We start from the raw sequence: 24,719 nt of genomic DNA, 5'->3' as shown, positions 1-24,719 counted from the left end.
CAGACCCATATATTCTCTTTTCAGTCTTTTTTATATTCATATGCTATTATCCATGATCTTGTTGCCAAATCCAAAGGGGTTGAGGTTTTATTCACTTTTCTGTCTCATTGGAAACAGCCCATCCTTTCTACTGAAACTGTCTTCATTCCGAGATCCCCTTTCAGTGTATCTCCCAACTCTGGTATCCCTTGCTAGCCCCTTTCTCTCCGTATGTGGAGTCTCAGCCTCCTCCTCTGACTCTTGGTCTTCCTAGAAGTGGGTGTGTCCCAAGGCTCTGCCATTGACCCTCTCATTTTCTTTGTCTTTGCTTTCTCCCTTAGGAGGCTTATCTATTTCTATGAGCTCCCTGTCACCTTTATATTTATTTATTTATTTATTTATTTATTTATTTATTTATTTATTATTTTTAAAAATTATTAATTTATTTATTTATGATAGTCACAGAGAGAGAGAGAGGCAGAGACAGAAGCAGGCTCCATGCACCGGGAGCCCGACGTGGGATTCAATCCCGGGTCTCCAGGATCACACCCTGGGCCAAAGGCAGGCGCCAAACCGCTGCGCCACCCAGGGATCCCCTCTCCCTGTCACCTTTATGAACATGACCCCCAGATCTTTTCCTAGCCCTAGCCCTAGCCCTAGCTGCTAATCTCTAAGGACTAGGCCCATATTGCCAATTCCTACTCTAATGTCTCCTCTTGAATATACTGCCTTCATCTAAAATTTAACCTGTTTTCTTGTACTGAATTCCTCCCATCTCATCCAAACCCCTTAATTAAGCAGATTGATAATACTAATTGTCATAAAAAACTTTGTGCCTTGGAATGCTTGAGTGGCTCAGCAGTTTAGTGCCTGCTTTTGACCCAGGGCATAATCCTAGAGTCCCAGATTGAGTCCTGGATTGAGTCCCACATCAGGCTTCCTGCATGGAGCCTGCTTCTCCCTCTGCCTATATCTCTGCCTCTCTCTCTCTCTCTGTGTCTCTCATGAATAAATAAATAAAATCTTAAAAAAAAAAAAAAGTTTGTGCCTTTTGACCTAATATTCCCATTCCTGCAGATTTGTCCTAAGGAAAAATACTAGTCTGGAAACAAATTTCCTGTATTTAAATTCCACCCCTGCCACTTAGTGTGTGATCCTAGGCAAATTACTTAACTTCTCTGTGCCTCGGTTTTCTGATCTGTAAAAATAGGGACTATAATAGTACCTAATTTATAGATTGTTGTGTGGATTAAAGTGAATTATTATGTTAAAGTGCTTATAACCGTACTGGTACATGGTAAGCACTGTATTAACATTAGCAATTATAGTGGGACTCACATTAGTTTTATTTACGATAGTTAAAAACTGGGAACAATCTAGAAGGAATGTTGACATAAAATTTACTAGATCAACTTGATAGAATATTATGTAACAAAGACTATAATTGTGAAGAGTATGATAACATGGAAAATGTTTATGATATAGTTAAAGGTAGTATTTTTGTGGGGCACCTGGCTGGCTTAGTCAGTGGAACACGCAACTCTTGAGCTCAAGATTGTGAGTTCAAGCTCCACACTAAACATGGACCCTACTCAAAAAAAAAAAAAAGAAAAAGATAGTGTTTTTCAATAGTGAGACTATAGAATGATGATTTTTCCTTCCAATTGTTATGTTTATGTGAAAATAAAAAATCCCAGAAAAGGGGGAAAAAATTCTTCATCTAAATTTGCTTTCAGTATTACCATAATTCTCCCAGGTGTGATATTTAAGTCATTCTTGACTTTAGTCCCCTTGCAGCTCTATAGCTAGTCACTAAGTCATAATGTTTCTTAAATTCATGTCTTTGTGTTCCCATTACTGATACAGTGTCCTCCCAACCTTTAACCTAGATTATTGCAATAGTCTTTTTGACATATTTCTTTCTTCCATCCTGTTCTGTACATCATTACAGACTACTTTTTCTAAATTAGCATTTTGTACCCATCATGTTTCCTTCTCAGAAATCTTTGTTGCTCTTTGTTCTTTAGTGGTTGAATCCCAAACTCATTAGCTTGGCATTTAAAGTCTGCTCAGGGCAGCCCCTTCTGTGTCTTTCCAGTTCTTTTAGCCATTCTCATGAAAAAACCTTTGGTTCTAGCCAAACTATCTCCTTATAGATCCTCTTCAAATTTTTATTGCCGTGCCTGTGCTCACACTGTTTTCTTTCTTGGATTTGCCTTACTCTTTCCATCTGCTTATTCAGATCTTTTTCTTCTTTCAGTGTCCACTTTCTCTTGAGGCCTTTTTAACCACTTGAGTTCTTACTGATTATATTTGCCTTTGAACTCCTGTAGTACTGATTGGATATAGCAGTTATTTATAATGACTTGTAACTTATGTGTCTATATCCCTTGTCTATAAGTAGTTGGTAAGCTGTTTGAGGTCAGGGATGAGTTTTTACTTCTGTGTTCTCAGCACATAGCAGGTGCTCTCAGTGTGTGTTTTTTGAGACATAGAGTCAGTAAGTTTAGTAAAGATAGCCTGTAATAGTATTCAGGTTCTCAAAAACTTTAAGCCTCACTACAGTATAAAGGAAAATGATTCTGCAGTTTTCAGGGAAGCTGTGAGCTCAGGGTAGATGAATAGTTTTATGTTAAATAAAACGATCTATTTGGGGTTCAGTCTGAGCCTAAAGTTATTTATTCTGCTTTTAGGTTCTCCAGGGAACCAAAATTCTCAATTGCAGTTCCCTCTGAGATTACCTTACAAAGTAAATGACACAGTTCCCAGGTTTGTCAGAATGAAAGAAGGAAAATTCAGACTTGGCCTATGACACTAATGAGGGGTTTGAGTTAGCAAAGAGCAAATTTATTGATTTAAGAAGAGTCTATTTTATAGTAATTTTCCTGGTTAGAAATCTTTAGGGAGAATAATTTTGCTTTTAATGGAAATTAAAACTAAATTATTCAGGGTTAATATGAAATTTCAAGTCCTTGTTTATTTCTTTAGCGCCAGCAGAAACTTCAGAAAGAACGCCTCATGAATGACTTTTCTGCAGCCTTAAATAATTTTCAGGCTGTGCAGAGAAGGGTATCTGAAAAGGAAAAGGAGAGTATTGCCAGAGCAAGAGCTGGATCTCGTCTCTCGGTAAGTTTATTCCCAAAAGAAGATGACCGTTGCAATTTCAGTACATTCTTTCACACATTGTTGGGTTTTTTTTCTTCCCCTCCTAATTCTGACCATTTTGACCATTAGCTTTTATTATCTCCCCCATAATAACAAACATAGACATTAGCTGTTGTGAAGATGCCAGATTGGTACAACCTGTATAAAAAAGTATGTATGCAGGGTGCTGCCTGGCTCAGTTGGTAGAGCATGTGACTCCTGATCTCAGGCTCATGAGTTCAAGCCCCACATTGGGAAAGGAGCCTACTTAAAAAAAAATTTTTTTAATAAAAATAAATTTAGGGGATCCCTGGGTGGCGCAGCGGTTTGGCGCCTGCCTTTGGCCCGAGGCGCGATCCTGGGGACCCGGGATCGAGTCCCACATCGGGCTCCCGGTGCATGGAGCCTGCTTCTCCCTCTGCCTGTGTCTCTGCCTCTCTCTCTCTCTCTCTCTGTGACTATAATAAATAAAAAATTTAAAATAAATAAATAAATAAATTTAAAAAAATATGTATGCCTGTGGTCTAAGACTAGAAAGGAATATGCACAAAGGTTTAAAAAAGTGACAGGTAGGAGTATATGTAATTTCTTTTTTATTATTATATTTGTCTTACATTAAAAACAGAAACAATGAATCTATTTCCTAGAATGTAGCAGGCTAGGTTATTTGGACTAGACCTTCGTGTGAAACAAATTAACAAATGCTAAATTTTAACAACCCAACTTCTCAAAAGTATCAAAGAGCCATGAAAATACTAAGGTCAAAATCTAATAGAAGATGTGAACTCCTAGAGAGTTAAGCTGAACAACTGCTTTTGCATGGAGTTTACTGAGGGCAAACTTGAACTTCAGTTTTGATGTCCTTATGACATGAGGGGGAAGAAAAGCCCAGGGTCCACACAAGGTGAAAAATCTAAAAGAAGACACTTCTTCAATTAAACTGGACCCCAAAAGGCTATATACTTTGGGTATGGGTAAACCAAAAGTAAGCCCTTCTTGCCAATGAAAAGATTGCATCAGCTCTGAGCTGAGCAAGTGGTGGAACACAGCAGGAGAGAGGGGGAAATCCAGACAATAAGTGTACCACAAAGGAACCTTGAGGCAAATTTACTGCCCAAATTCATACTACATGAGTGATCCAAAAGCCTCAAACTTTAAGTAGTTCTGGATTGGTAGAGTACAGGTGCCAGGCAGAAGCAAATACAAATCCTCTGTGGTTAGACCACGTTATCCTAGCCCTGAAATAATACCATCAAACAATTTTTGAAGTATTACAAGCAGCACAGTGTTAAAAATACTCAAGTACACGAAGAAACAACTCTAAACAAGAACTAGTAGAAATAAGTGAGGTGAAATGGTCATACAGAAACTTCATGTATTAGAATAAGATAACTGTCCTTATTGTATTTAAAGAAAATCTTGCAAACATGTGCAGGAAGCAGGAGACTACAAAAAACTTTGGAAAGGAGTCAAAATATTATCTAGAATTGAAAAAATATAATATGGAAACTAAAAACTTTATGGATAGATGATTTAATTAGAAAATAGGATATATTTTCTAAACTAGAAAATAGAATATATTTTCTATCTTATGATATTATGTATCAGCATGTAGGACAGGGGGTTAAGAAATTAAATAGGAAGAAAGATTATGAGAAATGGAGAATGAAGAGAAAGGATCTGACTTAGTTTTAATTGGAGTTTCAGAATAAGTGGAGCAAACATAGAACAGAGGTGTTATTTAAAGAAGTAATGGCTGGTAATATTTTAGGACTCATGAGAGACTCTGATCTGCAGTTTAAAGAAGCCCAACAAATCTCAAAAGGAATAAATAAAAGGCTGTCATCTAGATGCATCAGAGAGAAACTTAAAGACCAAAGACAAAGGGGAAATCATAAAAATAGCCAGGGAAACAATAGAATACCTTCAAAGATGCAGTAGTTGAATTGGCAGTTGACTTCTGAAAAAGCAGCAGTGGAAGCCAGTTGAGGGCGATCTTTAATGTTCTAAAGGACAATAACTGTCTACCTAGGATTCTAAACCCAGTGAAAGATATCCAGAATGAGGGCTAATTAAAGACATTTTCAGTCAGAAGTGGGTTTGCTCTCAGCACACCTTACTTAAGAACATTCTGGAAAATGTACTTCAGGCAGAAGGAAGGTGATCCCAGATGGGAAGGCAGAAAAGCAGAAAAGAATGAAGAGCAAAGAAAGTGGTAAATATGTGAAAAGGCAAACTACAGACAGGGAGAAGATACTGCTATATATATATAATTGACAAGGGACTAGAATATATACAGAATATATAGAGAATTCTTATGAATCAGTATGAAAAAGATACAACCCAGTAGAAGAGTAGTTTCTAAGATTTTTCGATCTCAGGACCCTATTACACTTAAACATTATTAGGGACACCAAAGAGCTTTTACTTGTACGAGTGGTATCTATTGATATATATTAGAAATTAAAAGTGTGAAGTTTTTAAAATGTTTATTCATTTACAAATAATAATAAACCAGTATATATTAACATAAATATATGTGACATTTTCATTAAAAATAACTACTTTTCCAAAATAAAAATTTAGTGGGAAGAGTGGTATTGTTTTCATTTTTGCAAATATTTTGAAGATTTGGCTTAACCAAAGGAAGCTAGATTTTCATATAGGCTTCTGTATTCTGTCTGTTGTGCTATGTTGTTTTGGTTGAGGTATCTGAAGAAAATCCAGCCTGACAGCGATCTGCAATTAGAAAAGGAAGGAGTATTTTAATTAACCTCTTCAGATCATTGTTTATACTATTCTTTGACGCATCAAAATTTGACAAAAGTTAGTGGAATTGTAGAGTCTAAAACCATGTTAATGACTTTTTCATACTCTACTATATCCAAGTCTGTTGATATGTCTTATATTTTGATTGGATCTTTTTTCCATGTATGATTTTTATATCATGTATCTATCATTTGGAAAAATATTGATTCCCTGAGTTATGAAGGTCTTCCAAATGTTGATATATTTCATTATACAATATCAAAAGGTATAGTATCTTTAGTTTTATCAGAAAAGTCTTTTGGAGACTTAAAGAGAGTTGTGAATTTCTTAAGTTCACAAGTGATAGATAAAAGTTTTCCAACATTCTGTTTTTTAATTTGAAAGCTAGTTTTCTATCACTGGCAACACACACTGTCCATTGTTTTCCTTGAAGTGACAGGCTTACATTGTTTCTGTTCAAGAACTTATCTGCCAAATACCCATTTGAATAACCATAGGTTGTCAGTTATTCCTTATATGTATCATACATACAGGAGTTTGTGTGTGTGTGTGTGTGTGTGTGCGCGTGCGCGCGCGCGTGTGTGTGTGTGTATAAACAAATTTTTTAAAAAATTTATTGATTTATTTATTGGAGAGGGAGAGAGAAGGAGTGCACAGAGGGAGAAGGAGAAACAGACTCCCTGCTCATCAGGGAGCCTGATGTGAGGCTCAATCCCAGGACCCTGGGATCATGACCTGAGCCGAAGGCAGACACTTAACCAACTGAAGCACCCGGGTGCCCTAATATAAACAGATATTATTTAAAAAGCTTATGTGTTTTTTAAAGTTTATAAAAGTTTTATTTATAAACTATATTAAATAAGTAAAATTATGTTCCCTAAAAGAAAGTAGGTAGTTTACCCAGCAACTCAATTACATGCATTCTTTTCCTGGAGATAAGCTTTGTATTTCTGTAGGCAGCAGAAGTGCTTTATATGTATTTCCCATCTCATCATACAGGACTTTTTTTTGAGACCTGTATTGAAGTGTTGAGATTTACTTAATCTATAATTTTAATGGCTTCGTTAAGGACAAACTGGCTTTTCCACCCCTTGTGTATAGTGATGAAGAATATAATAACCCTAGAACAGTTTGGTGCCACTGCCTTGGATTTGTGTTAAAATGCCAGCAGTTAGGAGTGCCTGGGTGCCTCAGTTGGTTGAGTATCCAGCTCTTGATCTCAGTTCAGGTCTTGATCTCAGCCTCTCTTTTTTTTTTTTTTTTTTTTTTAAGATTTTATTTATTTATGAGAGAGAGAGAGAGAGAGAGGCAGAGACATAGGCAGAGGGAGAAGCAGGCTCCATGCAGGGAGCCTGATGTGGGACTCGATCCCGGGACTCCAGGATCACGTCCCGGGCTGAACGCAGGCTCTAAACCATTGAGCCACCCAGGCATCCCTTTGATCTCAGGCTCTTGAGTTTAAGCCCCACATTGGGGCTTGACATACTTTAAAAAAAGTTTTATCCACCATTGCTGTGGTTGGTTGGTTGGTTGGTTGGTTGGTTGGTTGGTTTTAAGTAGGCTCCATGTGATGGGGTGCCTGGGTGGCTGAGTCGGTTAAGTGTCAGACTCTTGATTTCGGCTCAGATTGTGATCTCAAGGTCCCAGGATTGATCCCTGCATCAGGCTCTGTGCTCAGCAAGGAATCTGCTGGAGATCCTCTCCCTCTCCCTCTGCTCCTCCCCCTGCTCACGTGTGCGCTCTCTCTCTCTCTCTCTCTCTCAAATAAATAAATACGGTCTTTAAAAAAAAAAGTAGGCTCCACACGGAGCTTGAACTTATGATGCTGAGATCAAGAATCAGACACTCAACTGACTGAGCCACCCAGACAGTCTTCCACCACTCTTTGTTCCATGGATGTAAATATCAACACAGTGAAAACGGCAGATAACATTTTAGTATTATTTTGAGTAATGGTCAAACAGATGGAAAAATACTCAACTTAATAGTCATGAAATTGCAAGTTAAAACCACAGTGAGGTACTATTTCATATCCAAATGTAGGGCAAAATTTTAAAATTCTGTGAACACTAAGGGTGGTTATGATGCAACAGGAACTTTCCTTCCTGGATGGTTATAGTGTAAATGGGAACAGTCATTGGAAAACATTTTGCTTGTAACTTCAGAACACGTTAGTTCTACCCTAGAGAAAACTGTAAATGTTTATATCAGGATATAAGAATGTTTATAGCAGCATTATTTGTCTAGTCAAAAATTGGAAGCATTTGAATGTCCATCAGCAGAATAGATAAATGCACTGTGGTATATTCACATACTATAATATCATACAGCAAAGAAAATAAATGACCCACAGTTACATTCAGCATCAGAGACGGATCTGGCACAATCAGGCATGATCCAGTCAAAGCATGAAAGAATACGGACAGTATAATTCCACTCACGTGATGTTCAAAAGCAGGTAAAGTGTTATAGTACATAGGATACATATATCACTATATTAAAAATACAGGAAAATGATCACTACAGTCAGGGTAGTGGTTACTTTAAGGGTGCAGGAGGGGGCATTGTAATTGGTGGAGAGCACAGAGGTAGACTTGAGGACACTAGCAGTGTTTTGTCTCTTTATTTGGGAAAAAAGTAAAAGTTAAAAAACAACAAGAAAACCTCATGGTGTTCCTCTAGGTGGGTAAAATTTTGAAATTCTCCGTTTTGCTTGTTTTTTTAATTACTGCTATTATAAGGAAGGAAAGACTTTTTATTTTTTTTTTATTTTTTTTTTTTTAGGAAAGACTTTTTAATGGGAATAGATTGATCTTTTAACTTTTTTAAATACATGCATTAGACTGATTTTTGAAATGAGTCTGCCACTTTAGTGCCTGATATGCCATAAATGTCCATTTTTTTAACGTTTACATATTCTGAAAATTTATTTCCTTGCAAGTTTTCAACTCTTTTCCTTATTTTACCCCCCTGAAGATTATAAAATAAGTTATCACTATTACTGTTGTTTACTCCTCTCTCCTATCCGTATTATCTCCATCCTATTCAGTAAGGTTACCATTCTGAGCCCAGATTTGATTTCAACTACTTCACACCCATTTTCTAGTTGAGACAGATTGCCAGAGCCCTGTGTCATCTTACATATCCTGTTGGAGCCAAGGGAATGTTGCTTCTTTATACTGTAGCGAAAGGAAGCCATTGTTTTTTTGTTTTTTTTTTTTAATTTTTTTTTTTTTTAATTTATGATAGTCACAGAGAGAGAGAGAGAGAGGCAGAGACACAGGCAGAGGGAGAAGCAGGCTCCATGCACCGGGAGCCTGATGTGGGATTCGATCCCGGGTCTCCAGGATCGCGCCCTGGGCCAAAGGCAGGCGCCAAACCGCTGCGCCACCCAGGGATCCCAGGAAGCCATTGTTTTATGTGTCTGTCTGTGGCATGTTTCTGGATAACAGCAGCAATAATGTAATCTGCTTTCTAGGCAGAGGAGAGGCAAAGAGAGGAGCAGCTCGTCTCATTTGATGGGTAAGGAATTTTCCGTACAACCTGCTGGCTAGTTGAGATGGGATTCTATACTTTCTACTCACTTCTAATTTTCAAAATCATGTGGAAAAGAAGGAAAAATAAAGGGAGACCTGGGGTGGGTGACTTATAATCCACCAAATAAAATAAAAGTCAAAACCTTGGGCTTTTCCAAGATATTTGAATAGGGAAGGAACAATTTCAAGGTGAGTAAAAAAGCCAGGGAAATCCCCGATGTCTTTGTGTTGGGGGAGAGCTTGCTTCACTAGGAATAAGTACGAATACACAAATCTACAGATTAAGATTTTACCTCTAATTCAGAAGTAAGTTTTTCAAAGTTCTTGGATCTCTGTTTACCATATCCATCCAAAATGGAGGCAACTCGTTCTTTTAGGAGTAGTACAAGACAAAGCAAACAGTTTGCATCTGAAAGACATCTTCTTTCTTAATTTCTCCAAACTGAATTAACTAATTCCATAGAAATATATTGGTGATATTAATTCAGAATGTAAATTGCTTTATCAGAGATACGTATCTCTCTCCCCACTACACTGTGAGCACCTCAAAGGGGTGCCTGCAGGGTGCTGTCTTACTCCGTTTTTGTTTTTTTGTTTTTGTTTTTAAAGATTTTACTTATTCATTCATAAGAGAGACAGAGGGAGAGAGGCAGAGACATAGGTAGAGGGAGAAGCAGGCTCCCTGTGGGGAGCCCAGTGTGGGACTCGATCCCAGACTCTGGGATCATTTGACCTGAGCCAAAGGCAGAGGCTCAACCACTGAGCCGCCAAGGCACCCTCTTAACTCTGTTTTGTATCTCCAGTGCATGGAGGAAACTCTTTAAATACTGTGGAGATGATGTCTGCTTTATGAACATTGTTGGGAAAATGCTTAATACTGGATTTTCAAAGTGTTGTCTAGTATCATAGCATTTCTTCTAAATATGGTACCTGAAAGAAGAGTTATAACATTTCAGTAGCTTTTTATTTTAGTTTTCTCTTAAGAGGCATTTAACTGAAAGCATACCCTCAAGGAATGTTCTGAAAACCAGAAGGTGTAAATCTGTTAGACTAATTGGAGATGCATTGACAGGTCGCTTAGCCTGCTCTCCTCCACCCATTTAGTACCCAAGAGACCATCTCAGCTTGCACTTTGAGAGTGCTCTAGAAGAGGATGGACCAATATGTTTCATTGACTTCAAGTCTCTGTTTTCCTTGTCTAGCAAGCCCTAGCAAGATTGCAGAGTGTACCCCTAACTGGAAAACAGCAAGGAGTCCCATCCCTCATAATCCTGCTGCATCTCAGTTTTGCCCAGGGAAGCTGAGACTTTGCTTTCTAGGTATTATCAACTCTTTGCCTCCAGTTATGAAGAATGTGGCCCTCAAGTACTTTGTATTGATACCAGAGGAAGTGGAGCCTTGTAATGTCCTTGGATAGGCCCTGCTGTAGTAGAAATGTTGTAAAAGTGTCTCATGCACACTTTATAGAGGAAGAATCAACTAGTGTGCTTGTCTCCTTGCAGCCATGAGGAGTGGAACCAGATGCAGAGCCAGGAGGATGAGGTGGCCATCACTGAACAGGATCTGGAACTTATTAAAGAGAGAGAAACAGCCATTCGGCAGCTGGAGGTGAGAGCCAGGTTGTGTCTTTTGACTCCATGTATCTATACTCTAATCCACCTGGATTTTCTCTCATTGATTATGAAAAAGCATGAAATGAATTCTTATTGATTTGCATATTATATCTTAATGTAATTATGGTGAATTTGAACTACTCTTATGATGGTACTGGTCATGGTGCCCGAGAAGACTCAAATCCTTTCCTCAGTTACCATATATTACATGGTTTCTGTGAGAATATGCATGAAGAAGCGAGCAAGGCAAACAAATATTTTATCCCTCATTAAGACTTTGACCGCATGGCACCTGGATAGCTCAGTTAGATAAGCATCTGTCTTTGGCTCAGGTCATGATCCCAGAGTCCTAGGATGGAGCCCCTCATTGAGCTCCCTGCTCAGCAGAGGGTCTGCTTCTCCTTTTCCCTCTGCCCCGCACCCTATTCAAGCTCTCTCTCCCCAGCTCTCTCTCTCGCTCTCTCTCAGATAAATAAATACAATCTTTGTTTTTTAAGATTGTATTTATTTATTCATGAGAGACATAGAGAGAGGCAGAGACATAGGTAGAGGGAGAAGCAGGCTCCATGCAGGGAGCCTGATGTGGGACTCAACCCCGGCACTCCAGGATCATGCCCTGAGCTGAAGGCAGACTCACATAACCGCTGAGCCACCCAGGCATCTCAATAAGTAAAATCTTAAAAAAAAAAAAAAAAAAAAAGACCTTACCCCCCAGACCTCAATGCCAACTTCAGGTGGGATTCTATGGAGAGAGCCCCTTTGCTTTGTCTGAATATCTCAGAATAAAGGCAGGCCAAAAAGTTGGCTTAATTTTTGTGCATCCCAAAGTTGAATCCTAAGTTGTGGATATGACTTTAGAGCAGAGAAACAGGAACAGTTTTTGAGGTGAGGGTTGAGGGAAAGGTCTTGAGGATTTTCTTACCTGATTTTCCAACCTTTAGCTTTACATAATGACTAGTATATTCTTAAACCTGAGGAATTTAATCCTCCATGCAGCTAGAATGTCATCCTTGAGGGCAGTGAGAAGGGCCTTGCAAAGGGGAGAAACTTGGAGTTCGACCTTCATCTGTGGCAGTGGCTCTGAACTCTGAAAATGCCTTAGAGTCACTTGGAGATTTATTTTCCAGATACTCAGCTGTTCTCCCTCATTCATCAACTGTTATTTTAGGCTCTGTGAAATTCCTGTTTTTGTAGGTTAGAAATGGACAAATAGCCATAAGTTTTTTTTTTTCTTAAGATTTTATTTATTTATTCCTGAGAGACACACAGAGAGAGAGAGAGAGAGAGAGGCAGAGACACAGGCAGAGGAAGAAGGAAGCTCCATGTAGGGAGCCCAATGTGGGACTCAGTGGATTAAATCTGCTGTTGGTGGTTGATTCAGCCTCCAGCCCTCTGATAACAGAGGTCTCCCTGGCCACCAGCCCCCATCCTGAAGGGCTTTCCAAAAGCCTTTTTCTCTAACTTCAAGTGTGGTTGAACAGGATTTGTTAGAAGCACCAAAAGATAGTTTCCTTTCTTTTACCACTTAGGAAACTTCAAGGGATTTAGGATCTTTGCTCCAGGAGTGGGATGAAAACTAAATATAGATTTCCTTTTTTAAAAAAAAGATTGATTATTTATTTATTTATTTGAGAGAGAACCAGGAAGAGAGCACGAGCGGGTTGGGGGTGGGGGCAGAGGGAGAGGGAGAAGCTGACTCCTTGCTGAGCTGGGAACTCTATGTGAGGCTTGATCCTAGGACCCTAGGATCATAACCCAGGCCAAAGGCAGATGTTTAATTGATCGAGCCACTCAGGCGCCCTGTATATTTCTTATAAATCCCAATTTCACATGCATGTTACATCCAAGCTGGGCTGTTTGCTCTTTAACTCAATCATCTGTTTGTTTATATGGCTCCTCTTTTGCTGTAAGGTATACCTCAAGTTGTACCTCTCCTGCAAGCCTTCCTGTGCACACTTTCCTTTACCATTTACCAGTCACTTCTATGTAATGACTTTTCTTATTTATCTTGTTGTGTACTGACTCCACCCCCCCACCTCCTATCCCTGTTAGTCAGCAAGCAACTAGTAGACTGTCCTGACTCCAGCAGACTCTTAGTGGGTAATTGACGTGCTGGTAAGCTCTTGCCAAGTTATGGTTTGGAAGCTGTGGCTTTCAAGGCATTGTTTTTATCCTCGCCTTCTAAGAGGCAGTGTATTTCAATTGTAAGAGCAAGTGCTTTACAGATACTCTGGCTGTAATGCTTAGTTTCTTCACTGACAAGCGTTGTGACTAGACAGATAGATAACCTCCCCGAGCGTTATTATCCTCAAAGATACTTGACTTCATAGAGTGGCTGGTTAATGTAACTATCAAAGAGGCATAGTAATGTAATGAAAACATCATGAACTTTTCATTCTGAGCTCTGCCACTTGATAGCTTTGAGACCTTGGGACAAGTCATCAAACTTCTCTGAGCCCCAGTTTTCTTATTCTTATTCTTTTTTTTTTTTTTTTTAAGATTTTATTTATTCATGAGAGACACAGGCAGAGGGAAAGCAGGCGCCATGTGGGAGCCTGATGTGGGACTCGATCCTGAGGTCTCCAGGATCACACCTGGGCTGAAGGCAGCACTAAACCGCTGAGCCACCAGGGCTGCCCCCCAGTTTTCTCTTGTGTATGATGGGGATATTACATGTCTCATTGTGTTGTCATGAGGACCAACTAATGATTAGTCATAGCTGACACTTAGGAAGTGCTTTTTTTTTTTTTATTAAATTTTTTTATTTATTTATGATAGTCACAGAGAGAGAGAGAGAGAGGCAGAGACACAGAGGGAGAAGCAGGCTCCATGCACCGGGAGCCCGACGTGGGACTCGATCCTGGGTCTCCAGGATCGCGCCCTGGGCCAAAGGCAGGCGCCAAACCACTGCGCCACCCAGGGATCCCCTTAGGAAGTGCTTATTGCACAGTTCTAAGAACTTTAAATATATCAATTTATTTAGTGCTTCTGCGCTTTAGTATGAGATAGGTACTGTCATTGTCCACATTTTAGAGGGGGCAGCCCAGAGAGTTTCTTAACCTAAGATGGTACAACAGGACGGTAGATGATTAACTTCACACAGCAAGACTCTGGATCCTCTCTAGCTGACAACTAGGCTCCAAAAGTCTGTGCTTAATTACCTACCTGGTATAGTTCTTGGCACATAACAGGCATTTAGTAGCTATTAATTAACTTTATTTTCATTTTCAGTTTATGGAGAAAGGGTGATTTATAAGCCTTAGAAACACCTGTGTTATGTTTACAGCCAAAATTTTAGCTAAGTAGAAGGAATTGTCTAACGTGTTGCTTAATGTTAATTGTTTTTTGTGTTCTTTAGGCTGACATTTTGGATGTCAATCAAATATTTAAAGATTTGGCCATGATGATCCATGATCAAGGTGATCTAATTGGTATGTATCGTTGATACTTTTAACCTCAAGGTGAGTTGATAGTTGGTACTGAAGAAGTACCAACTTCTTGGTGTGAAGAAGTCAGTAAGACATGTCTTAGGAATTTAGGAATGCCATTTAAAAATTATTAAATTCATTTTTTAGTCCCCTTTTTATATTGTCAAATATAGACACTAGTGAGATGGGCATGATTACTCAGCTCACTTGCCATAGCCTCTTTTTAGGTCTTTGGCTGTTTAGGGAAATAGCTGTTGTCTTCCAAGCTTTTATCTCCAGAAACTTGCACAATTTTGGGATTAGTAACCTTTTTTTCTAAGCTTTTTATTTGGAAATGATTTCAAGGTTAGAAAAGTTGCAAAAATAGACTACAAGGAATTCCTTAAAACCTTTACCCAGATTTACCTCTTAACATTCTACCCTCATTTGGTTTAGATTTGCCCTCTTTTTCTCCAAATATACGTGTATACATAATTTTTCCTGAACCGTTTTGTGGTGAGTTGCCTACTTCATAATCCTTTATTCCCAAAGAACAGAGTTATTCTCTTACCCGGTTAGTAATTTTGATTACATGGCTGGCTAGTTGGAATGGTGGTGGTAGAACCAGGACCAATGACATAAGAAGTATGTTTAATTTACAATCTTGAAACATCAGTTATGATAAAAAGATATCCACTGCCCTTCTTTGTTTTTTGCAGACAGCATAGAAGCCAATGTGGAAAGCTCAGAGGTACATGTAGAGAGAGCCACTGATCAGTTACAGCGAGCTGCTTACTATCAGGTAAAAGCACTTAACAAAGAAAGTCACTGTGCTGTATACTTCATGAGCCGTCACATCTCATTGACACATTGAGAGCAGCTGCAGCCTTTTGCTTAGGCTTAAGCTGGAGGCAGGTGGTCATAATTGCACTCCAGCCCATTTTTAATATTTTCTTCTGCAGAGAAATCTACAAAAAGATATCAGTCCTTGAGTAAATTTACAGAGAAGTCTCAGCTACAAAGCTAACCCTGTAAGCTGGCATAGTACCTAAATCTGGTAGAAGGCTAATTTTATATTCTTAACAGCTAAAATTTGTTTCAATTAGTATAGGAATAGGTACAAAGTATGACTTTGCAGGTACTTTATGTTGACTACAGCCGTAGAGGATAGACATAAAATCAATTCCAACTGCTATTGTGAATAAATAGGGGGTTATCCTGTGGAGGTTATTTTTCTATGAATAAATGGAAGTTAATTGTTCTACGTTGTAAGAAGTGATATTCTTTTACATATTAGATGAAACTCTGGTTTTATGACCCTTACTTGGGTCTTTATCTCAAGTATGCAAATATTGTGAATGCGGTCCTTTTCATTTCCCATCTCTTGGTGCTATATGGCTTTTTAGAAATAAGCAGCATTTCAGTCATTTCCCATGTTCCTAGGATTGTTTTATTTTACCTGGAAATGTTCTTGAAGAAATTTGTATTTAATAATAGTATTTCCTTTTAAAAACTGAGTGATGATGTTAGTGTCAGACTGTAAAGGAATTATGAAGTAAATTATATACATTCACTCAATATTATATTATGCGGGAATTACAAGAGATGTTTATGAAGAATTTATAATATTTTTATGCTAAAATGTTAAGTGAGAAAAACATCGAACATCATACAGTATGATACTAATTCTGTCAAATAACAATATGCATAGATAAAAGATGATGAGAAAACACATTCAAAATGTCAACAGTTTTATCTGTAGGTGATTATTTTCTTTCTGCATGTCTGTATTTTTTATAGTGAACATAACATTTTATGATAGATATAAAACCCTTATTAAAATACACATGAACAAATAACTTACTTTTTTACAAATACTGCCTAGATAGGGTTAATGCTGAATTACAAGGAGGCAAATTTATGAAGCACTCTTGGAGTCTTAGATATGAGAAATTTTACTTGTTTCATGAGGGTCTTTTTTATATATTTTTCTCCTCAGAAAAAATCTCGCAAGAAGATCTGTATCCTGGTGCTTGTCCTGTCCGTGATTATTGTAATCTTGGTATTTATTATCTGGCAAATTTATAAATGAAGTGATTGCCTCAGAGCTGCCTTCTGCTGAGCTGTTTTCAAGGGCACGTGCTTATTGGAGTCTTGCCAGAACAAACTGATCACAAGAAGAGAGCATACACCAGAATGTCCTGTAATAATTTAGTTAGAAAATAACTACTAACTAGTCCTTGGAATTAGTGACCTATGGAGACAGTATTTATCAATTTATGTATACATTTTATTGATTTCTCAAATTAGGAATTAATTTATGTGGATTTTGCTTTCTCTTGTATTCTGATTGCCCTTCATCTCAAGTGTTTACTGAAAATTCCATTCTTGATATTCTTGTTTTGACAGGTGACACTACAGTCTTGTAATATTGTCATTTTATGTGTCTACTAGATTCACCTTTTTACTAACAACTGAGATAGAATTACTTTCTCATGGCCAGCACATTGGAGTCTGTCAGAAACTGTATAATAAGCTGGTACTTTTTATTATTTAACATTTTAATTTGTATTTCCAAGGAGCCTATTCTCTATCTGCTTTGAAAGATTTTGGCAATGTATTTAACTGGAAAGTAAAAAATTACACATTTGATCTGGATTAAAAGTATCTATTAGAGCTGGCCATTTGTCAAGGTACCTGTTAACAGGGTTTAAAGTTTACTTTATTATCTACTAATGTCATCCACGGCAGTTCATCTGTACAGATACTAAACCATCTTGTTCAATTTTTTTTTAAGAGGTTAATTTAATTAACATTATTATGCTCTCTGGGGTCCCTCTCCCCCTGTCTGTATAGAAAGGGAGAATTAGACAAAGCATGCTTTTGGAAAGCAAATAGGAATTGTTTGGAATGATTTAAACTTTTGTTGTTGTTCACTTGTGGTTCTACATTCCTGGTGAATGATGAATATTGCTGTCAAAAGGCTGCCCCTTCCCCATAAGGGTTGCTGGGCATTTGATGGCTGGAAGATTTTAAAAGCTAGACTGAAGTTGGTCTAAAATTTAGTTCTGTGAACCTGGTGATAAAGCAAAGAAAAGGTTCATTTTTGTAAATACTGCTGGTTTGGAATAGTGATGTTAGACTTACCCTAATTTATGAACAAGAGATTAATCTCCATGCATAGTTTTAGACAAAAAAAGATGTTTCAATAAAAGATTGTTGTCTTGTAATAGAAATGTTGTCCACTTCCCTTTTTCACACAGGTCTAGAGCAGTTAAAGGCAATGTAATTTCTGTAGGCTCTCACATAAGTGTGAATTGGGCCAAGAATTTCAGTTCATCCTTTAGTGAATTAGAGGACTGAGCTACCCTGGATATATTTATATTCATTTCTTCCACTCCCTTTAATGTTACTTAATCTCCTTTTTCCCAAACTAATGTGAATAGTAGGGAAACAAGGGCCCAAATGCCTACGTTTCTCTGTACTCTTGCACCATTCCACTCCTTAATACAAATAAACATTTTAAAAGCTTTTGTAGTAAGTTTTTATGAGTTAACATGCAGCAGCTATTAGATAATGTGCTGTCCTGGGAAAAATTGAGACCAGCAGGAAGGCTGGAGATCAGGTGAGGATTGGCTTGGGGGTGGAATAAGGGCGCTGCCGCCCTTTCCTTGAAAAATAGGATGGAGCTATTGGGGTGTCACAGTGGCCTGTGCAGCAGCTTCAGGACTAATTCCTTGCTTCTACAATCATGGCCCCTTCAGCTCAAATTATAGACAGGCTTGGATACATCATTTGTAACATTCAAGAAAAAATTCTTGATTGTGAAAAACTATCTCAATCTGGGTTAAATGAAGCTATCAGAATTCTGTTCTATAATACTGTGTAGTCCAGTGGTGGTGATAATAGTGGTCATGGGTAGCAAATACGACCTTGGCTTAGAATTTGAATGGCCTGGAGTTTACGGGGTTGCCAAGAGGTTCTGCTAGACGATCTTAATAAACCTGCTCACAGAATCCTCCTTATCTGTGCTTTGTTTGTCTTTGGTGGGGAGGGGCACCATGCCCTAAGACAGTGGTTCTTTTTTTTTTTTTTTTTTTTTAAGATTTTATTTATTTATTCATGAGAGACACAGAGAGAGAGACAGAAACACAGGCAGAGGGAGAAGCAGGCTCCACACAGGAAGCCCGTTGTAGGACTTGATCCCGGATCCTGGGATCACGCCCTGAGCCAAAGGCAGACGCTCAACTGCTGAGCCACCCAGGCGTCCCAAAGACAGTGATTCTTAACCATGGCTTCACATTAGAAGCTAAAAAAAATACTGATACGTATGTGCCCCTGCCACAAGATTCTTTTTTTTTTTTTTAAGATTTTATTTATTTATTCATGAGAGACACACACAGAGAGACAGAGACATAGGCAGAGGGAGAAGCAAGCTCCCCTTGGGGAGCCCAATATGGGACTTGATCCCAGGACCCCTGGGATCATGACCTGAGCCGAAGGCAGATGCTCAGCCACTGAACTACCGAGGTGTTCTGTGCCACAAGATTCTAATTCAGTTAGTTTGGAGTGTAGGCTGGGCATTTAAAAGCTCTGGATAAAAAAAAGCTCTGGATAATTCTCATGTGTAACCATGGTTGAGAAGCATTAGTTTGAAGGTCAAAAACTAGACTGGAACACAGAAAGCCTGAAGAATCTTGGCTTGCCATTAACTTGAGGTAGATACTTGGACAAGTCATTTAACCTGAAGGCCTCAAGTTTTGTCAGTAGCTGTCTTCTAGCTATAAAATTTTCTGATTATAAAAGTCACGGGGGAGGGGAGGTGGCTGGGTGACTCAGTTAGGCGTCTGCCTTTGGCTCAGGTAATGATCCCAGGGTTCTGGGATTGAGCCCTGCATCAGGCTCCCTGCTCCACAAGGAGCTTGCTTCTCCCTCTTCCTCTGCCTGCCACTCCCCCTACTTGTGTGCATGTTTGCACTCTCTCTCTCTCTCAAGTAAAGTCTTTAAAAAAAAAAATCACAGGAGTTTGGCTTGAACATACAAATTCTGTTTGCCTCTATATTCCTTTCCTTTTCTCTTCCCCTTTATTCTTCCTTTATGGAATGTTCTAGAAGGACTAAATCTACCTACCATTCTCTCAAGTGAATTAAAACCATAGAGACATCTGAGTGTCTGCCTTCAGCTCAGGGCATGGTTCTGGAGTCCTGTGATCAAGTCCCACATTGGGCTCCCTGCAAGGAGCCTACTTCTCCCTCTGCCTCTCTCTGTGTGTCTCTCATGAATAAATAAATAAAATCTTAAAAAAACAAACAAACATAGTACTATATAGGGTAAAGCAGAAATGTCATTCTGGGCCCTTCTTCTGGGAATGTTTCAGAACAAGAACTTGTAGCTGCTAGACTGTTGCTTCCAGGGCAGGTTTTGTCTTATTTGCTAAGGGATGGTGATACCACTGCCTTATACCATTGGGCAAACATATCAAATTGGAATTGCCATTGTGTCAGTGCAAAGTAAAACACCCTAATCCTCCTCCATTTTTTTTTTAATTTTTAGATTTGTTTATTTATTCATGAGAGACATAGGCAGAGGGAGAAGCAGGCTCCTCACAGGGAGCTTGATGTGGGCCTTGATCCCCGAACTGGGCACACCCTAAGCCAAAGGCAGTCGCTCAACTGCTGAGCCACCCAGGGGTCCTGCTCCTCCATTTTTAAAATTTAAGTATAGTTGACATACAATATTAGATAGTTTCAAGTATATACAACATAGTGATTTGATATCTATATACATTATGAAATGGCCACCACAGAAGTCTTGTTATCATCTGTCACCAGAGTTTTTACATTATTGATATTACCTATGCTGGATATCCCCATGAGTTATTTTATAACTGGAAGTTTGTGCCTCTTAATCCACCTATGTTGTCTGCCTCTGATCCTTCCTCACTTTGATAACCAGCAGTTTGCCTCCTGTATATATGAGTCTGTTTCTGTTTTGTTTGCTTTCTTCATTTGTTTTGTTTTCTAGATTCCATAAAAGTGAAAAGTATTTGTCTTTCTCTGACCTAATTTTATTTTTTTTGAAGATTTATTTATTCATGAGAAAAAGAGAGGCAGAGACATAGCCCTGATGCGGGACTTGACCCCAGGACCTCCAGCATCACAACCTGAGCCAAAGGCAGATGCTCAATCACTAAGCCACCCAAGGTGCCCCTGACCTATTTTTATTTAGCCTAATACCCTCTAAGTCTGTCCATGTCAAAATAGCAAGATTTCATTCTTTTTCATGGCTAATATTCTATTGCATATGTATATGTACCCCATTTTCTTTATCCATTCATCTATCGAATACTAGGGTTGCTTCCATGCCTTGGCTATTGTAAATAATGCGATGAACATAGGAGTGCATATGTCTTTTTGAATTAGTGTTTCCATTTTCTTCAGATAAATACCTAGAAGTGGAATTGCTGGATCATATGGTAGTTCTATTTTTATTTTTTTCTATTTTTAATTGAGGAAACTCCGAACTGTTTTCCATAGAGATTATGCCAATTTACATTCCACCAACAGTGCACAAGGATTCCCTTTTCTCCACATTCTCACCAACACTTGTTATTTCTTGTCTTTTGATACTTGTCTTTTGATACATTCTGACAGGTGTGAGATGATACCTCATGGTGGTTTTGCTTTGTATTTCCTTGATGATTGTGATGTTAAGTATCTTTTCATGTGTCTATTGACCATCTGTTTCCTTGGAAAAATGTCTACTCAGGTCTTCTGCCAATTTCTTAATTGAATTTTTTTTTATATTGAGTTGCATGAGTTCTTTATATATTTTGGATGTTAACCCCTTATTGGGTATATCATTAGCAAATATCTTCTCTGCCTGCCTCTCTCTCTGTCTCTCATGAATAAATAAAATCTTTTTTAAAATATTTAATTTATTTATTCATGAGAGACACACAGAGACACAGGGAGAAGCAGGCTCCATGCAGGGAGCCTGATGTGGGACTCAATCCCGGGACTCTGGAATCATGTCCTGAGCCAAAGGTAGATGCTCAACCGTGAGCCACTCAGGGATCCCCCAAAGCTTTTGCTTTTCATCACTAAATGCAGACCAGAACCCAACTCATATTTCAGTCTATCCTGTTTCCTAGGGCTAGGAATCACCTGCTTCTTCCTGCTTTTCTAAACATGTTAAGTGTATCCTTAAGTTTCACAGGATATTTCAGTATTGCTTTCCAGTGCTATGAAATACAACTTTAGACTCTCCATTTAACTAGGATATAGTGTGAAGGGTTTTGATATCCAACACCTGATCTACTTTTAGGCCAATTGAGTAGTTTATTTTAATACTGAAGCAAGGGCAGCCCGGGTGGCTCGGTGGTTTAGCACCACCTTCAGCCCAGGGTGTGATCCTGGAGTCCCAGGATCAAATCCCACATCAGGCTCCCTGTGTGGAGCCTGCTTCTCCCTCTGCCTATGTCTCTGTTTCTCTCATGAATAAATAAAATCTTTTAAAAAAAAATAATACTTAAGCAAAATGAAATTTGGTTGACTACAATGTAGCACTTAATTTTTAAGAGGTAAACTTGAAATGATAGGACTTTTTTAATGTTGGATTCTGATTATGGACTAAATTTTGACCAGCCCATGAAGAAATGAGAAAAATGTAGTGGGCTTTTTAAAGTACTGTCTTGAGTCTGAGATAATTTGACCTTCCAACTTTTTAAAAAGGACATTTCAAGACAAAAAAATGAATAGATGGTGATGTCATAAGTCTTCATTTTTAAACCTCCTTAGTTGACAAAATAAAAGTTGGCACCACTATATTACTTTTTTCCCCCTGGTCCATGACATCTTTAATGTCTATGAGACACTCATTTAGACTAGCCCATCACTTTACAACTGAAGCAGCTGAAGCCAGGAATGGTAGTCTAGTACAAGAATTTAAAGGCTAGAGGAAATGCTCTACATGTGCATGGTCATTTGTGAAAATATTTGAGCCCTTACTACCAGTAATTTACTATGTTAAATATAAACTTTATATGTTCCTGCCTCCTTTTTATGGATCAGGAAAATGAGGCATAGTAAATAATCTTCCCTTAGGGCCACACAGTTTAGGAATGATGGGACCAGGATTTGATCTCAAGCACTCAGATTTTAAATCCACACCTTGAGACATACTACACTGCATTTTTGCATTACTGATAGAACTGTCCTGCTCACCTCCTCTTTCATGAAGCATTCTCTAAAAATCTGGAGTAGTGACAATTTCTGCCCAATCTTTTCTTTGGTCAGCACCCTGTGAACTTTTCATTCACCATCCTGCTAAATGAAGCCTCTTGTTTGTAGTATCCACTTACAATCACAATTTATTTTCAGCATCTCCATTTGATCACTCATAAATAAAAGATGTTTTAAGAAAGTTTTCTGACATCAATATACTTCTAATATCTCTAGGTTCTCTTCTACAGAGGTCTCAAAGTCTAAGAAATTAATCTTAGTTGAGATACCAAAATCCCAAGGCAGCTGGCCCATCAGGCTTTCCATTTCAGGCCCTGCTGCCCAGTTTGCTGATCTATACTGACATCATTGGCGCCCAAACAAAGAGCATTTTGCATTATAAGACCTAGGTAAATGTAAGGTGCCATTACATCAGAAGCCAGTGTGAATGTCAGCTGTGCTGGAAACAAGAAACATGGCCAAGGAGTGAAGAATTATAAGGGTAAGAATATACTTTAGGTTTCTTAGGTGTATAATCAGCACTAGAAGGAATTAAATAATGGACTACAGACAGAAACTGAGTAATTGAAAGGCAGAGTTGATAAGATGTTATCATGTCACTGTTACCTAGAAGTGGCTTCAGTACCACCTTATGCCTGAAAAGGGCATGGAACCTAAAAGTCCTGGACAATCTCTGTAGATAAAAATACCTCATTATTTTCTGTACACTCAAAACACTTGAGAATAATTCCTTCTCAAGAATCATGTACTTGTGCTCAAAGGACAACTGATAGCCTGTTTTCTTGAAACTAAGTTTAGAATGTGTATTTTTCTTATAAGCCTGGTTTTTGGAATCATGTCTGGAAAAGAGGGTCATTTGATAAGTGATCCAATCAGCATCCTTGCTGAATAAGTTTACTGTGCTTTTGAAGGTCAGAGGAAGAGATGAGTCTTCTGCCTGCCTAAGAATTTAAAAATCCAAGTTAATATAATGCTGCAGTTAAAGTTTGATGCCTTGGAGATGTCAAAAGGGCAAACATCAGGCTGATGTTTGACTTAAAAATCCAAAGGACCAGTGGCAGGGAATCAAGAAAAGTAACTCCATCATAAAGATAACCTGGTGCAGTGCCTGTTTTTGGGTGAACAATAATTTTGCAATTGGTGTCTTTAAAAAAGGCCAGGTGATCCTCTCATGTTTTCTACAAAAATGAAAGTGTTGGGAATCAGTTGTGTGCTAATAACAAATCTAACGGTACCAACATCTAAGAGACAGTGGTGATTTAAAAGCATCGCCTTTGGCATCATACAGATTTAGGTTCGAATCCCACTCACCACTTGTTCTAGGGTTAGACTGGGTAACTCAATTTCTCTGAGCCTACCCTCAGGAATCATTATACCTATCTCAACAGTGTTTGAGAATTAAATGAGACGATCTGTATAAAACACCTACTTGAAACAACAACAACAAACCAAAACACCTACTTGCCCAGATAAGTCAGCACTCAATAAAGCCATTACAACCAGACGCCCTGCTACTGGTCTCTTTCAGACAGCGGTAGGCCTAGGGCAGGCCTGAATCCCAGCGTTTCCTTGCACTATCTAATGACTATGATCAAAATTCTAAAATCCAAAGGGGCCACAGTTTAACTATTTCATTCATGCACAGTTAAGATTTGGACGTCTTCCTTCTAATAGGATCCACCCTTTGCTGCAGTTTGTCCAGTTTTCATAAACAAACTAGATGATCCCCTAAAGTGGCCTCCCAGACAATCTACAGAAATCCTCAGACCCAGATTTGCATTAGAAACGGGAAGAGCGTGCATGCAGCTCTGCGGAGAAGGTCCAGAAGAAGAGAAATGATCACCCCTTTCTCTTAAATTCTGCCCTCTAGCTTCTCTCCAGATTGGGGTGGAAACGCTGATGGTGCAAGGGCAGGGTCCCAAGAGTTTAGAGCCCAGGAGCGTGTCTGGAGAACACAGGGAGACTGATACACCTTCTTACAAGCCCCTTTCCTTAGACACTTCCCGGCCAAGGAGAGCCCTAGCCTGC

The 24,719-nt window shown here is 38.7% G+C and overlaps 1 protein-coding gene across 1 annotated transcript in view; it reads left to right on the top strand.

The window, feature by feature from the left end:
- STX12 (syntaxin 12) overlaps window positions 1-18,464 on the top strand; it is a 38,124-nt gene extending 19,660 nt beyond the window's left edge. Inside the window, exons 4-9 of the mRNA XM_041766482.1 lie at window positions 2,968-3,105; window positions 9,371-9,414; window positions 10,931-11,036; window positions 14,400-14,472; window positions 15,168-15,250; window positions 16,448-18,464. Of these exons, the coding sequence (XP_041622416.1) occupies window positions 2,968-3,105; window positions 9,371-9,414; window positions 10,931-11,036; window positions 14,400-14,472; window positions 15,168-15,250; window positions 16,448-16,540 (537 nt within the window). The 3' untranslated portion in view covers window positions 16,541-18,464. The remainder of the gene's footprint in view (window positions 1-2,967; window positions 3,106-9,370; window positions 9,415-10,930; window positions 11,037-14,399; window positions 14,473-15,167; window positions 15,251-16,447) is intronic.
- The last annotated feature ends 6,255 nt before the right edge of the window (window positions 18,465-24,719 follow it).

This window comes from Vulpes lagopus, chromosome 8 (genome assembly GCF_018345385.1).
Source record: "Vulpes lagopus strain Blue_001 chromosome 8, ASM1834538v1, whole genome shotgun sequence".
Taxonomy (NCBI): domain Eukaryota; kingdom Metazoa; phylum Chordata; class Mammalia; order Carnivora; family Canidae; genus Vulpes; species Vulpes lagopus.
The sequence above is the reverse complement of the archived record's forward strand: the minus strand, read 5'-3'. Positions and strand labels throughout refer to the sequence as shown.